Here is a 15,025-nt window from a genome sequence, read left to right as displayed (position 1 = left end):
GTGGTTTGGCTTCATCCTGGGTTTATTTCAGTTTTGTACAGATGGAAACAGTCATGTTGTGAACTACAAAGGGCTTTATGCACACACGCAACTTGCTCTACAGACTTTGTACATCTGCATTTATGCAACAAACAAATAAACAAGAAAATAAAGGAACATTTAAAGAACACACAAGACAAAAAATTACAACAGCGCCATTCCTGCCCAGACGATCCTTAACAAAAACACAAAAAGTGTGCACATCAAAAACTTTGGCCTAAACAATGGCAGACTTTCAGATTCGCTGTTGCACTTTAAAAAATCCAGCATTTTTGTCAAATCAACATAGTTTGTTAAGTTAAAGTAAGTTATTTCAACTTTTTTATGTCAAAACTTAAATTAGTAGGTTGAATTGACTTGCAATACCAAGTTCATGCTGCATTTTATTTACAGTCTGGCAATGCAGATTTAACCCCAGACCTATAACCCTGCATTATCCTTTATAACATGCAGAAAACTGATTCTAGATCAGAGGAACCGCCACAACCAGTAAAGGGGAAATGTTATTGTTTATTAGTTCCATATAAACTATATTGAGTGGCAGACATGAAATATCAGCTTCCTACTGTATATACTGAACTAGTAGTGTGTATATTGCCCAGTAGTAGGTGATTTTAAACACAACCAGTGACTCCATCGACAACAAGACTTTACGTTTAACATTCAAAGCAAGCGAAAGCTTTCTAAGCTGCCTTTACTGAACATTCATTACCAACATGGGCCGTGTCAGCGACTTAATAAAGTAGACTTGAAGCATAGCCTTTAGATTTCCATTCAAAGAACAAATAGCAATACTATAAGAAAGCACTGAATGTGAGTTATACTGACATCATTGTGGTGAAAAAAATAAACACCTCTTTACTGTAAGAGGAACTGCATTTAGTCATGTACAAAAGTATTTATTTTCACGTGAATTTTAATGTGTGAGGTCCGGTTGCTAAAGTTCCCTGAGACAGAATACTAAAGGCTATTTTAATACAAGGGTGCAGAATATATTTAATGCCCAGATAACCAAAAATATCTCGCTATAACTCCCTGTTATACACTACATTAGATGTATAGCTATGCTTTTACTTTCACTATGCGTTTGTGCCTTGAAAATATTCAGACAGTATTATATTGGAAAAATACTGTACAAAAGCAAATTTATATAGTTTTCATATATATATAGAACATTAAAACTCTGTTTTATCAATATATCTTCTTGTGTGCTGTATCATTTGGTCTGTAATAAACAAACTCACGGATTTAACCACAGTATTTGAGACAACACCGTTCTGCTGAACCGACAGCTTAAAATCTTTTACACATTCAATACAGTCATACAGACACGCAAAGCTAAAAATCATTATCACTACAAAATCTCTCTGTCGTGACTTCAAAACAAACTAAATCTAAAACATGCTCTGGGTAAAAAAATACAAGAAAATTTTTAAGGAGGAATAATAAACGAAATTACCCATTTACAAATAGCTCGAGGCTGTGAAACAACAGTCATGCTAAAACAATAAGCCATCAGGAAAATTACCGTAGAGCCATAACAATAACAGCCAGAACAATAGTAATAATTAACAGCTGAATATTTCTGAAAAAAAAAATCTTTCATTCAAAAAACAAAAGTCATAAATATATCAGGCAGATTATATTGTAGGTAGAAACATTGCACCGGATCAGATTGTGAGAGACGCTTTAGTGCAGGGGTTAGAGCCACAAAGAGAGAGAGAGAGAGAGAGAGAGAGAGAGAGAAAGAGACGACTACTATATATATGGATTCAGCATTTAAGGAAAAGTTTCCGCATTACAGCAAAAATGACGAGATGCTCTTCATCATCCAGACACGGCGCTATGTGAAGAAACTTCAGACGATCTAGCTTACATTTGACTTTTTGCCCTCTAAAGAGATTATTGCTCCGTGGACAATGTAGGAAAGATAAAAAACGTCAACGCTGGTGTTGGTTTGAAAGAAATAATAACCAAAACTGACAAATGACTGACAAAGAAAAAAATTAAATATAAACATACCCTGACACTAGCTAGTGTTATAAACACTTTACATAAAGAAATCTGCATACAGCTGCTCAACTAAAATACATTAATATACATAAAATGAACTCTCTCGTGTGACAGGTAGTGGGCGGAGCCTCTGGGGAAATAGGGAGGGGCAAAGCGGATGATTGACAGACGCGAAGGATCAGTTCTTAGTCCATATTACAGGTGTATAAAACACTTCAGAGAAAAATGACAAGTAATCATTCCAAATAAATGATCAGTCGTTGGTGAAAAATAAACAAATACAGAGACGTACTGTGAATGAGTTGAGAAAGACTGATACACAAATTAAAAACTAATTCAAATATCGACATCAAAAGAAGTTTTGTACAGAGAAAGAGGTGAAATTGGTGCCTCTCAACAAGGGCACACAAGTCCCTGGAAAGTGGTGGTGGTGGTGGGTGGGGCTATTCATGGTGATTGGCGAAAGCTCAGGGTTCACAGAGGGCCGTGCCGCGCTTCATATTTGGCCAGAACGTTCTTACAGCGGCCAAGCTCCTTCCGCAACTCGGCCACTTCCTGTCTGAGCGCCGTGTTCTCTTTTTCCAGGAACCCGGCTCGGATGGCGATCTGGTTCTCTTTGAGCCGGCGAGCATCCCGGGAACGTTTCGCTGCAAAGTTGTTCTTTTTGCGCCGTGCCCAGTATTTCTCATCCTGTGTGGAAACAGAAAGAGATCCACTTTTATGATATACGTGGCACAAACATGCCTCATGTTATGCAAATTAGGCAGGCGGTGCGTGGTGTTAAATCGTTTACCTTTAGGTCTTCAGGAATAAAGACTTTGCGTGCCTTCTTGATCATGGGCTGTGGCTTTAGCTCCTCTGCGGAGAATTTACGTTTGCGGGGGTCAAAGATCTCCTGGCCCGGGACGCTGGATAGGGCGAGGTCCGCAGGGTCGGGCTCGTACCCGACTGGAACCTGGATTGAGTCTGGATCTATTGGACTGGGTGTGTCACGTGAGCTGGGAGGAACTGGGAGAGAGAAAAAAAAAATATAGAAATACTTTAACTTTAAAAGATAAACAAACTTTTGGGTGCACAAGAAGGGACTTTTTCCATTTAGGATGAATGCATTGTGAATGATGTTTATATATGTTTGTTCATATTATCTTCCATCATAAGGAAAGTTTAGTGGTAGATCTTAAAAAAAATGTGAGTCTGTGCACTTCTGTGTTTTGACCAGCAGATGGCAGATGAATCACATTTACACATGTAGTTAAAACATTTACTAAAATTATAAAAAGAAATATGTGATGCTTATTATTTAACAAACATTAAATAAAACTCTTCAATCTTCTCTTACTTAATAGATTAAGTTGTCAAATATAAGAATGATAATACGTGTTGGAAAAAGTGTGTAGAGTCTGTTTTTCTTATCATTAGTGAAGGATTAGAGGATCAAATTAAACCCTTGACTGATTTACGGGTCATTAAACAAGACTGTAGTTAGTAGTCGACAATTATTTTTTTTTTTTCTACATATATCTTTTTTCTTCTTGTATGATATGTAAGATAGGAAGACGTATCTAGCTTAATGTGACGCCTGCTATTGATCATATTTATTGACAAAATGTTCGATAGTTAAAGAAAAAGTGTAAATTTGCTGTAGTTATGCAGCAGTTTGCTGTAACTTACTGTAGATTTATATTTATCTAATTTATTGGCAACAGTTTGTTAAAAAAAAGATGAATATTAAACATTAACAAGTCTTTGTCTTTACAGAATAAAATGATAAAAAACAGCCTCATGCAAAGCATTTTGGGAATCAGAAATCCTCATGATTTTGGTTCCCAGAATGCTTTGCATAATAATGTAATACTTTATATAGTTTTTTCTTGTGAAGATAAAGTCTTGTTAATTTTTAATGTTGCTAGTAAATAATTTAAATTTAAATCTACAATAAGTCACTGACGAATACCTGCCAGTAATAATGTCATTTAATTTCCTTAAATTATAATCTATTTATGATGACAATAAAATTTGCAATAATACCATATATTTTACTTTATATACAGTATCATTAATAATTTCTTTTTTTTCTTGTTCATATAAAGCTTTGAAACAATGCAACTTTAAAATGCGCTATATATATACAATATATAAATTTGTACTTGACATTTATGTGGGCAAGTGTACATTATATGTACATACACAATCTGATCAATACGGATGCATGAAGTGATTCAATGTAAACCTAAAGCACCTAAAATACACTTCTAACATGAAAATCAAACACAAGTCAAGCACAGCAACAGTCAAACACATTCAAAACATTTACTCGCACAATCCTTACACAAACTACGCCAACGATTACTAAACATTACAGACTCGATCTGAGCCAAACCTCATTCAATAAACATCATCATCAAACTTGAATTATTTATAAACACAGGTCAACGAGGATAAATGCTGACTAAGTGCACATAAATCACGGCAAAGATTTTCTTATTAAGCTACTGAGTAAACAAATACTGAGTAAATCATGAATCTCAATCCCAAAGTCGACCCGACCTTGTTTTTACACAGCCAGAATGACTCAGGAGTTTTTAATCTGTAAATCTTTTAATCTGAGCCGTAAATAATCTTCACCTTTATTGTGTCTGTAAATGATCTTTTAGTGCATTTTAAATTTTAAATGTAATATCTCATCTACAGTACAGCAGAAACTACTGGTACTGGATAATAAATACATATATTGTCTAAAACTTAAACGATACAATTAAACAATATTTGCCATATTAGATCTTTATAAAGCTAACATTATAACTATAACGGTAAGTAAATAAACAAAGTAATTTTGTTTGTTTAAAGTCTATCCAGACACATTAATGTGTAACACGTCTGAACATAACACAAGTCATATGTCTGACCGGCTATCAGAATAATCCTGCATGCATATGGCGAGCAGGTGTCTTCTGGGTGCTGTTTAAGACCCTGCGTATGCCGACCATTTGGGTTGCTGTGACAGCTATGGTGGATAGAGCTTGAAAACAGCAGTGAGCTCCACCCACTAAAAGAATTAATGAATGTGTTTGTGCATAACATTGAGGGTTGCGAATCTGATCGTCCTCTGAACTCCGTACAACGGATGTCACTACTTCCACAAACACACACGGGGAAGGGAGGCGTCGACGGCCGGGGAAGTGGTTGGGTGCAGGAAAAAGACGCCCTAACAAACTCTATTTTAACTCGCGAGTCTTGATAGAGCTGATAAAAGTCAAACGAGGCGTGAGATGCAAACATAAGGCAAACACAAACAAACATCAGCCCTAAAAGCAACTGCTGGAAATACAACACAGTGGCCCAAAAAGTCATTGACACAGATAAAAAACTGATGTTTGAGGTTTACTTTTGTAAGCGTTTCTGAAATGTCTTTCAGCCAAATGTGACTTCTTTTATTCAAAGTAATACAAAACAATTATTGAGTTCACTGAATGTTTAAACAAGTGAAAACAAAGTACGACTGCAGATAATAGACAGAAAATTACATTTTAATGATTTTCATTGGCTGTCTGAACTTTCCTGAAATTATCAAATATCTCTGAAGTCTCCAGTGATGTGCAATGGCACTAGAAATGAACAGACTGATATTTTAGCAAATTGCTTCATTCAAACAGTTCACTTGACTCATTTGAGTCAAAACCAAAGAGTACTGTTGTAGTTTAGAAGACCTAAACCGAGACTAAGACGAGACCAAGACCAAAAACAGTCGTGACCCAGAACCATCTTCGATATTGTGGGCCTTTGTATTAATTTTGTTGACAGATTTCTTTTTGGACAATCACCCATTCATCTTTTACCACCACAACAGTAACAAAAGAAATCAAATAAGAAATAAATCATTAATTGCTTTTAAAGCCAGAAGTTTTATCCAATATATTGATGTTCACACATAAAACAGACAATGCAGCAGCAATTTAGTGTAATTCCCGCAGTCTTGACCGGTCTTAAAATCCAGAGACCACTAAGCCTGAGACCAAGACGAGACAGAGACCAAAGACAGTCAAGACCAAGACATAAAAAATGTCTCTCGAGTACTACAACACTACCAAAGAGGTCCAAACCTCTTACTTTTCAGGTAGGTCATTCAGAGTATCCTAGAGAGGTGGTGTCTCCAAACCCCAATGTCTCAGTACTGGGGTACCTCAAGGCTCAGTGCTTGGACCACTGCTCTTTTACATGAAAAGAGCATGACATCCCTGGGTTCAAAAGCATCTGCTAAATGACTAAATGTAAAATGTAAATGTAGGTCTATAGCTTTCCTGTAGCTCAATTGGTAGAGCATCGCATTAGCAACACAAAGGTCATGAACTCAATCCCTGGTAAGTCGCTTTGGATAAAAACATTTGCCAAATGCATAAATGTCTATAACAACTGGAAAATCTGTTAAATTTCCAATCCATCTTATTGTGGTTAAAGCACACGTCTTGTGTGATGTCATCTGTTCATGAGCATTTAAGTTTTGACCTGATTTTTTTGAGCCAATCACCTGAGCCGTAAACATCATGTGACTGATCACTCTAAAGTCCGAGTACTATAATGTCCACTCTTATTGGCTGACACCAGAACAGTCCCTACTAATATATAGTAATAAATATCTTATATCTTATGTTAATAGAGATATGTTTAGGTGTATTTGTGGCATCTATCAGTAGCAACTAACAACAGAAAACACTGACGTCTAATAAACAAGAGCTACACAGAACAGAGGCAAATACACTGACCTCAGATCAGGAGTTTTGGGGACGACAGGATATCATTTCTGACCTCAGTATTCTCCCGTGCCTGTTATCTACCGGCACTGACCGCCAATATCTCAAATCCAAAACCACACGATGTTTCTCCCTATCTAATGCCAACAGCTCAAAAACACAATGCCAAAACATGTGTTAACTCACACACATGGTGTTAGACAAAGTCCATTGACTAAAACGCACAAAGTTTGTGTGATAATGTACGTGTTTGTTTTTTATGCATGTAAATAGACATTTTAGACTTTATGCATCTCGATGAAAGTGTTTGTTAAATGCATAAATGTAAATGCTATTGCTTACGCATGAACTGATAAAAGTTTATCACGAATGCACTTAAATGAAACAATAATGGGAGTCTGCAAATCGAATATAAAATACTTGCATTAAAGGCAAGTGTAACAGTGATAATGCCCGGTTGCTGCATTTGGGGCATTTACATCTAAGTTTTTATCATGACATCATTTGACCACCCCTTTAAGCTGTTGTGCTTGTAGTTTCAGGGCAGCGCTGACACATTCATCACTGCACTGTTATTTACAGGTCGCTTAAAGGTGGCGTGTCTGCACAGCTGCACGTGAGGGAGACACGATGCTGGCAATGTGATTTTCACTGAGAACATACTGTGCTTCAGGCGCACACAACAACACAGAGAGAGAGAGAGAGGGCGGGAAGGACAAGGGGTGTGTCCTGGGAGGGGTGTGGCCAGATGGGTAGAGCCAAAGAAAGAGTGGTGGAAAGAAAACAGAAGCTGGGGAGTAACATGTCTCTCTCTCTCTCTCTCTCAGCACAGGGAGGCAGCGCATGTGTGTATCACATGGCCACGCACGCTGTTCTGAGTGCTCGCTGTCTTCACGTGAGTGGAAATGTGCGCAGCCTGGCTAGACGGTGTAGACTGTACACGTGTGCATGTAAATGCTCATGCAGAAATATAAACACACACAAAAAACAATGCAAAACACACACATGCACACACTGCATGAAGGCTGTGCTGTGAGAAGCGCAGGAAATCTGACGTGCTAAACTGCAGGAAGTCATCATCATCATCTGAGGAGGGGTGAGACAGCGGTCGAATTTTATGAAAAGCTTCTATAATGGTCGCCCTTTACTGAAGGTTTTACAAGATCTGAAAGGATTGCCAGACAATAAAACACAGGTGCAATTATAATTGCATGAACCTGTGTAATTAAACAGGCTTACTGTACAGCAAATTCACTTGTATTTTAATAAATGAACTGTAAGTTTTTTTTACATTTTGACAGTTTAATGTTTTAATTTTATCATTTTATGTGCTCATCTCGTATGCACCATTTTTAATGCATCCACTATAAATGTCAATCAACATGTTCATTAACTGATTGCTGTCATAAATCTGTCAGATGTGAGAGAATATGAGATAATAAAATCTATTATAAAGACCATTTTTGCATTAATAGCAAACATATTTTATACAATAACGCAATAATGACATTTTTGTCACAAATCTTGAAATTGTCATGAAATTAATGTCACAAATGTACTGTTCCTAACTTTAGGGGGGGGGGTGTTAATGGTATTTCATGCATTTTGTACAAATTAATAACACAGTTAGAGTTGTAATTTTCATGCTACACAACGGCAAAGTGTCATAAAAGTAGTTGAGCGTGTGACAGAGTATATCTGGGCCAAACTCAGTCCTCTTTTCTACAAGTTTCGTAAAGTTTTTTTTTGAACATGGTTAACTGTTATGTGTCATAGACCCCTTATTCCTTTTATGGGCACTTACCCTTGAAAACCACGCCCACAAATCAATCAGAGTGACAGTGAGAGCAAGAACACACTTCATTAGCGTTGTTTCTTTGAGTAAAGTCACAAGCATCACTGCACGCAACAACTTTGTTATATATTTTGTAAGTAAAATCAGTCAGCTTTCCAAGTAACTCTGTGTTAAGACAACAGTGGATGTTATTTGTTTTTTTCCCAGACTGCAAGATAATTGTGAATGAGTTTATGTATGTTACCTGCATTTCAGAGACGATTGCTTTACAAACAAGGCCGAGTTTGACACCAGATTTGCTAATCATCTAAGTGAAGGAGCAGTCACAACGTTAAACGACCCCGACATTAAATGGTAAGTAAATTAAAATCTAATCTAAAGTGTTTTGTTTGCAGACAGTACATAAGTGCATATAATGTAAGCAACATGAACATATAGCTGTGCTGTAACTCTTTATCTCCTCCCACTGTTTGCTTCGAAGAGTTCGGCCTTCTTCAGAAAAAAAAACTGAAAGGCTGTTCTGTCTTTTATAAATCGGACAACACAAAATACTTTTTGGACATATAAAAGATAAAATACTACTCTATAGGTACCCAAGATTAACATAAGATTGGCAGAAACTGTGTGTTATGTTAGCTTTATAACTTCTATGAATATAAAAAATATGAGAAGAGCTGCTCAAATTAATAAGCAACTAAACGCCATCTCCATCAAAAGTGAGATAATGATATTAACCGAATGCTCTCTGCATGTATTATACGTTCAGCAAATACTTTTGTTTCAAATCTGCTTAACCACAGTCTCAGGTCATTCAGAAATACTGCTTTGTTGGTCAAATCCATTAAACGCCACAATTTTTCAGCAAAGTCCTCTAAGTGCATGCAAGACGAATTGGATGCACGCCGTGTGCGTAAAGGTGCAAGAATTTTTACCCGGTTAAAGGAGGTTTATAGAATATATTAGGATATTGATTGAATGTTTAAGCCTTACCTTTATTCAGAAATTGGAGTAAAGAGTGACTGGAGACTTTTTTTAGAAGTGGAGATTTTTTCATGCACTTAGAGGGTTTTGCAGCGAAAGACAAATTTGTTAAATACTAATAAAATGACTAAAGTGATGTTTGGAAAATAGAGCATTTCAATTACTGACTAATGACCTTTATCAGTGACATTACAGTGAAATTACTAAACCTAAACATTAAAAGAGAAAACATATCAGATGCACTTAGAGGGTTTTGCATCTAGTAAATATATTACTGAGTAAATATAGTAAATATAAAAATACTGAGTAAATATAGTAAATATATTACTGAGTTTTTTTTTTTAATCATATTTTAAATATTTTAGTTAACTTTTGCATTTTTAGGATCAATTAAAAAATGTAGTAGTTTTATGTTATCACAAGTGAAATGCTTCATTTATTTTTCTCTGAGTTGCACACCTACATCAGCCCTTAATCACACGCCACGGATACAGTCATTATCTTTTGAAGTAAATTAAAGGTGTAGTTTTCGCCTCGCACACGCTGTCTTTTTTAATTTATCTGGCAGGTTTAACAGCTATTTTACGCTGCTCAGCATCTAAGGTATCTGTGAAAGCGACGCGTGAACCCCGAAGCGAATCATAACTGAACAACAACGGTTAGAATTTGAAAGTTCATCAAGTGTGTTTTCTGTAGGACTGTCAGTTGTGTTTTGTCAGACAGGTTGGATTGAATTACTAAGTGAACATCAAGCATGTGCAGATATAAATATTGCATTACAGTAAACATCATCATCACCCGATATCTGCCACCTGCAGCAAAACCACGTTTTTTTATACGATTCGAACGACAATTGCAAAGACGTACAAACTTTTCACAAACAACTGACAATATGAACTTCAACCAAACGTAATGCATCAGGTGCCTTTCTACACTTCATAAAACTCTTGGAGATGCTTGGGGTTCAGGAGTGGGACACAACCATCCCAAAAGATCTGAGTTTTTTGCATGTGTGCTTTGGATATGAGCGTGTTTGGGTCGGTACCTGCTCTATTGGGGCTCGTATGGCAGTTCTGGGCGACTATCGCGGAGTGAACAGAAGTAGTTGCTCTGCTACTGAGATCCACCACAGTAGGTGTGGGTGGGGTGGAGGGAGGCTGCGGGGAAGCTTGGTTCTCGCTCTGATTGTTGGCAGGAATACCGTTCTCTGACAGGAATTCCTCTAAATCCATGTATTCCAGCTGGAAGTTATCACCGTCATATGACAGGGTCTTGTCCCACAGCGTTGGGCCCAGAAAGGCGGACTGAGGGCTGGTGAGATTGTTTCCATCATCCTCCAACTTCTTCTCCTTTTCTTTGTCTTTACCAAAGCCTAAAGCAACGAGACAAATGTATCAAATAAAATCACCCAAATTAACCTTTACTTTTAGCATTGCATTGTGATGTCAGAATATTGTGATCAATTAATATATCTGATAATGATAACAACTCCACATTTATGGGTGACTTTAATAAAACTACTTGTTTTGTAGTTTTGGAGATCTGCAACCCTACAGTTTCATTATTTTCCACTCAGGCAAAGAGTGACATTTGTTAACATTTTTTAATTTTTAATGCCACAAGTGTAACTTTTCCCTTGATAGACCAAAGCACCTTATATTTAGTGCACACTTTGTGTGCAAGAGAAAAATCTAATTTATCTTGCTATTGCATATTTTGCCAGATGCATACAACGATACGAATACATTTTATGGTTAGCAAATTATCTGGACTGATGCAGAATAAATGATAACATAATATCATGTTTTGGGTGAACTATTCCTTAACAAGTCTAAAGCAATAAACTGCAGAATGCATCAAACGACGTTAAATATGGCCAATGCATATTTGCATCTAAATCATTACAAATTACAGGACATATTTATAACAAAAAACAAATAATCCTGCAAGAGCCAGAGAAGCGCGCAGTGACGCCCTCTATATCGAACTATGAGTTAAACCTTCTGCGTTGCGTGCGAACTTTACCCACACAAATAAAGTACGACTGATAGGATAAACGATGTATTTTAATTATTATTTGTATATTTAAACGATAATGTGAATATATGCACATTGATAAAGTCATGCATTCTGGCTTGATTCACCGCGCACATGATTTTATAGGTGCGCAATGTATTTAAAATATAATGAAACTTTAATTTTAAATGACAGTCGTGATAAATAAATCATTTTGAGTCAAGCATGCATCCATTAGCAGGTATATGTGTGACACGCGCAATGACAGTTTAAAATGAAAGCAAGACGCACGGTGCGCCTGTCGTCCTCCCATACAGAGGAACATTTAAAGCTGCCAGATCTGTCATATCCACTTACCGTCATCATGGTGAAATGGCAGTTTCATGGGGTTCTCCAGCAGGGATTTCAGGACACCGTGGGTCGGAGGTAGGAAAGTTGGGTTTACAGGAAGAGGTCGAGACATCTTTTCCATCGCGCAAAGGAATAATATATCAACCTTCCCAAAGACACGAAATTACAAAAGGCAATTTATAAAAAAATACAAAAAGAGATCTTCGATACACCAGCTGCGTGTTGGAATAAAACCCTCGGCCCGTGCGCAGGCACCGATGCGCGGCGACTGGTTGTGCGCGTCCGAGTGTTGTGCTGGCTGGAGCGCAAAAGCGCAACTGACTCCCAATTCCATGTGCGCAGTCTGACGCCCGTGACGTCAACGAAGAGGGCGGACTGTTGAATAGATAGGGGCGTGGCCTCGGAATCAAGACTGGATACATTGTTGCACATTCACGATTTCATTTTTTTCTTGTCGATTGTTGGCCACTGCAAAAGATTAATGTTTGTTTTTAATGTGCATTGACAAATTAATTTTTGAGAAATAATATGCATCAAAACCGACTTATTATTCCAATCAGAACTATAATATCATTTCAATTCTATTCTGTTTTTATTTATTTGTATGTTGTGTTTTTAATTTGAAGCAAATTGTGCATTTTACTGACGCGTTCTGCGCATTTAATGTAACTAACATGCAAATAATTGTTCAAAAAGGTGCGCCTACATATGCCAAATATATTCAGATTATTTTATGTTCACATCTGTTGCAACTTAATAAAAAAAGTATCTGTTATTTACAAACGTACAACACTCATTTGCGTAAATTGAATAATTTTAATATTGTACATTGAATTAAACGTTTGATTAAACTCAAAAATATATTTTGATAAACAAAAATATATATTTTAAGTCTATTAAGGTATCCTAATGTACTGATATTTTGGACTTAAAATTCACATTTAATGCAAAATAGTTTGTACTGACCAAATATATATTTGTATTACTCCCTCTCGCGTAAACTACACACCTCGAAACACAACATCAATGTCTGGCAAAGGCCAAAGCTCCCTGACTGCACAGTAACAGTAAGTGCTTGTTCCCAGCGCTGATCAGAGACACAGCGCGGTCGCGTTTGATTGGCCGGGCAGGTCAATGGACTCAATAGCGGTTCAGCTGCTGCGCAAAGCGCTGAATTGCGGAACAGCGGGCTGCGCTGAGCCCTCGGCTGGGGTTGACCTACTTTTGTCCAATAGCAGCAGTGAGTCGATAATTCCAGTGAGATGAGTGCGGCACATTGACTGTCATGTGTTCACGTCCCCGTACAGTCACTCACTGTGTATGAAAACAACACTCCAACATGCACTACATCGCATATGCATATATCACAAGAACTAAATTTGGAAAGAAATAAGCTTTAAAGTATCTTTTAAAAACGTATTATTGGAGGATAAATAGCCTACGTTACTTTGTTTTGATGCAGTTTTTCCCAAGTGCGCACCAATACATGAGCGCGCAGGGAGGTGTGCGCCGGGTGCGCGTTCAGCCGACTGTGGGTGCGTGCGAGGAAGCGCTCGACATCTCGCGTGTGAATGTGTGTCATAGTAACGCCGGTTGTCACAGCAAACGCGTATTGTGACGACGTATGCATAATAGTAGGACACGCACAAAGAGAAAATAAAGAAAGTGACAATGATGGTACAAAAAAGACCACAACACAGCAAAAATACAGCAGTAAAATACAAAATTGTGCACAGTGGTATTTGTGTATGAAAGTGGATGTATTTGTATGCAGGCTACTATATGTGAAAATATTCAAGTAGGGCACACCAGCAACAAGTGCAATGTTCATAAGTCCAGACCTTTCCATCTTTACCACATAAACATTTGTGCATTTGGCAGATGCCCATGCGACTTAGTGGAACTAAACTTTCAATGCTCTACCAATTGAGCTACAGGAAAGCTTATATCTACAATCTTGTGTTGAGGTTAAATGATGCTGGTACAGGAAGAGTGCTGCATACTGTTTTACCCCTGAGAAATAAAATATGATCTGCATGCGGAGGTGGACCCTGCCGAGAGCTTTCAGATGTCATAAAAATCACAGTGTTTAATTTCCCGGTGTACTTCAAAGCAGATATAGTCTGGAGGATAGTTGTATCAGTACCTGTGTCTATATATAACACGATGTAAATCAGGATGTTTGTTGTGTTCAGCCCACCTGCTGTACCCACAGGGCCACGACCCTCACCCACAGTTATCACACACACCTTCTTCTCACCTCAATGCTTCCTGGTTTATTTACCACACTTCTCCTCCAGGTCTGTATGAATCACACGGCACAAAAATCTTTTATAAAAGAGAAATGTTTCGTGGGAGTTACATTAATTCATTCAAGCTGGGATCTTTGCAGCATGCACATTCTGTAAAAAATAAATAAAACGTTAAAATTTACTTCATTGTTACTTTATTTCCTCTTTTGTTCTGAAACTCTTCTTTGCACCAGTCATTTCAACAACAATACACTTTGGGGCGTCGTTTTTTACCGGACCCCGACTAAAATAAATGTTTGAGCTGGCTTAACAAAATATAGGCTTATCAGGTGCTGTTGTTTTGTCTCAAGATGCACACGTGTACTGTGTTTTGTATGGTGTGTTTTAAAAAAAACTAAATAACTACGGCCTAGTCCTGGCTTAATCTAAACCCTGTCCGGGAAACCACCCCTTTCAGTTCAAGCCGCCTTCAAATGCATCTGATAAGTAGTTCACTAGTAAGACGTCACTCATTCAAGTCACTAAACAATCAATGGACGTCACAATGTAAGCTCTGGTTTGTCATGAATGGATAATAACTAAACACAACTGCCTCACCTTTACACAGCCTACATTATTCATTCACACACTTTTCTGTATAAATTACAGTATTACTGGTATACTGGCAACTAGCTGCCAGTAACTTACTTTAGATTTTACATTGATGTTATTTACTGGCAACAGTTTGTTCAAAGTTAAATGAACATAAAACATTTTCAGTCTTTATCTTCTATCTACAGTAAGTTACTGGCAACCAGCTGCATAATTACAGCAATTTTTTTACAGTGCAC

General features: G+C 37.4%; 1 protein-coding gene across 1 annotated transcript; it reads right to left on the bottom strand.

Annotated features, from left to right (window-relative positions):
* hlfa (HLF transcription factor, PAR bZIP family member a) lies at positions 1-12,275 on the bottom strand. Its single transcript, XM_065278225.2, has 4 exons — positions 11,950-12,275; positions 10,622-10,948; positions 2,846-3,060; positions 1-2,742 (listed from the first exon to the last, which is right to left on the bottom strand). Exons 1-4 carry the CDS (start codon positions 12,062-12,064, stop codon positions 2,527-2,529), a joined length of 873 nt encoding a protein of 290 aa, XP_065134297.1. The 5' UTR covers positions 12,065-12,275; the 3' UTR covers positions 1-2,526.
* Positions 12,276-15,025: the final 2,750 nt, after the last annotated feature.

The sequence above is a fragment of the Paramisgurnus dabryanus genome, chromosome 3 (genome assembly GCF_030506205.2).
Source record: "Paramisgurnus dabryanus chromosome 3, PD_genome_1.1, whole genome shotgun sequence".
Taxonomy (NCBI): domain Eukaryota; kingdom Metazoa; phylum Chordata; class Actinopteri; order Cypriniformes; family Cobitidae; genus Paramisgurnus; species Paramisgurnus dabryanus.
This window is presented reverse-complemented; position numbering and strand designations above follow the sequence as displayed.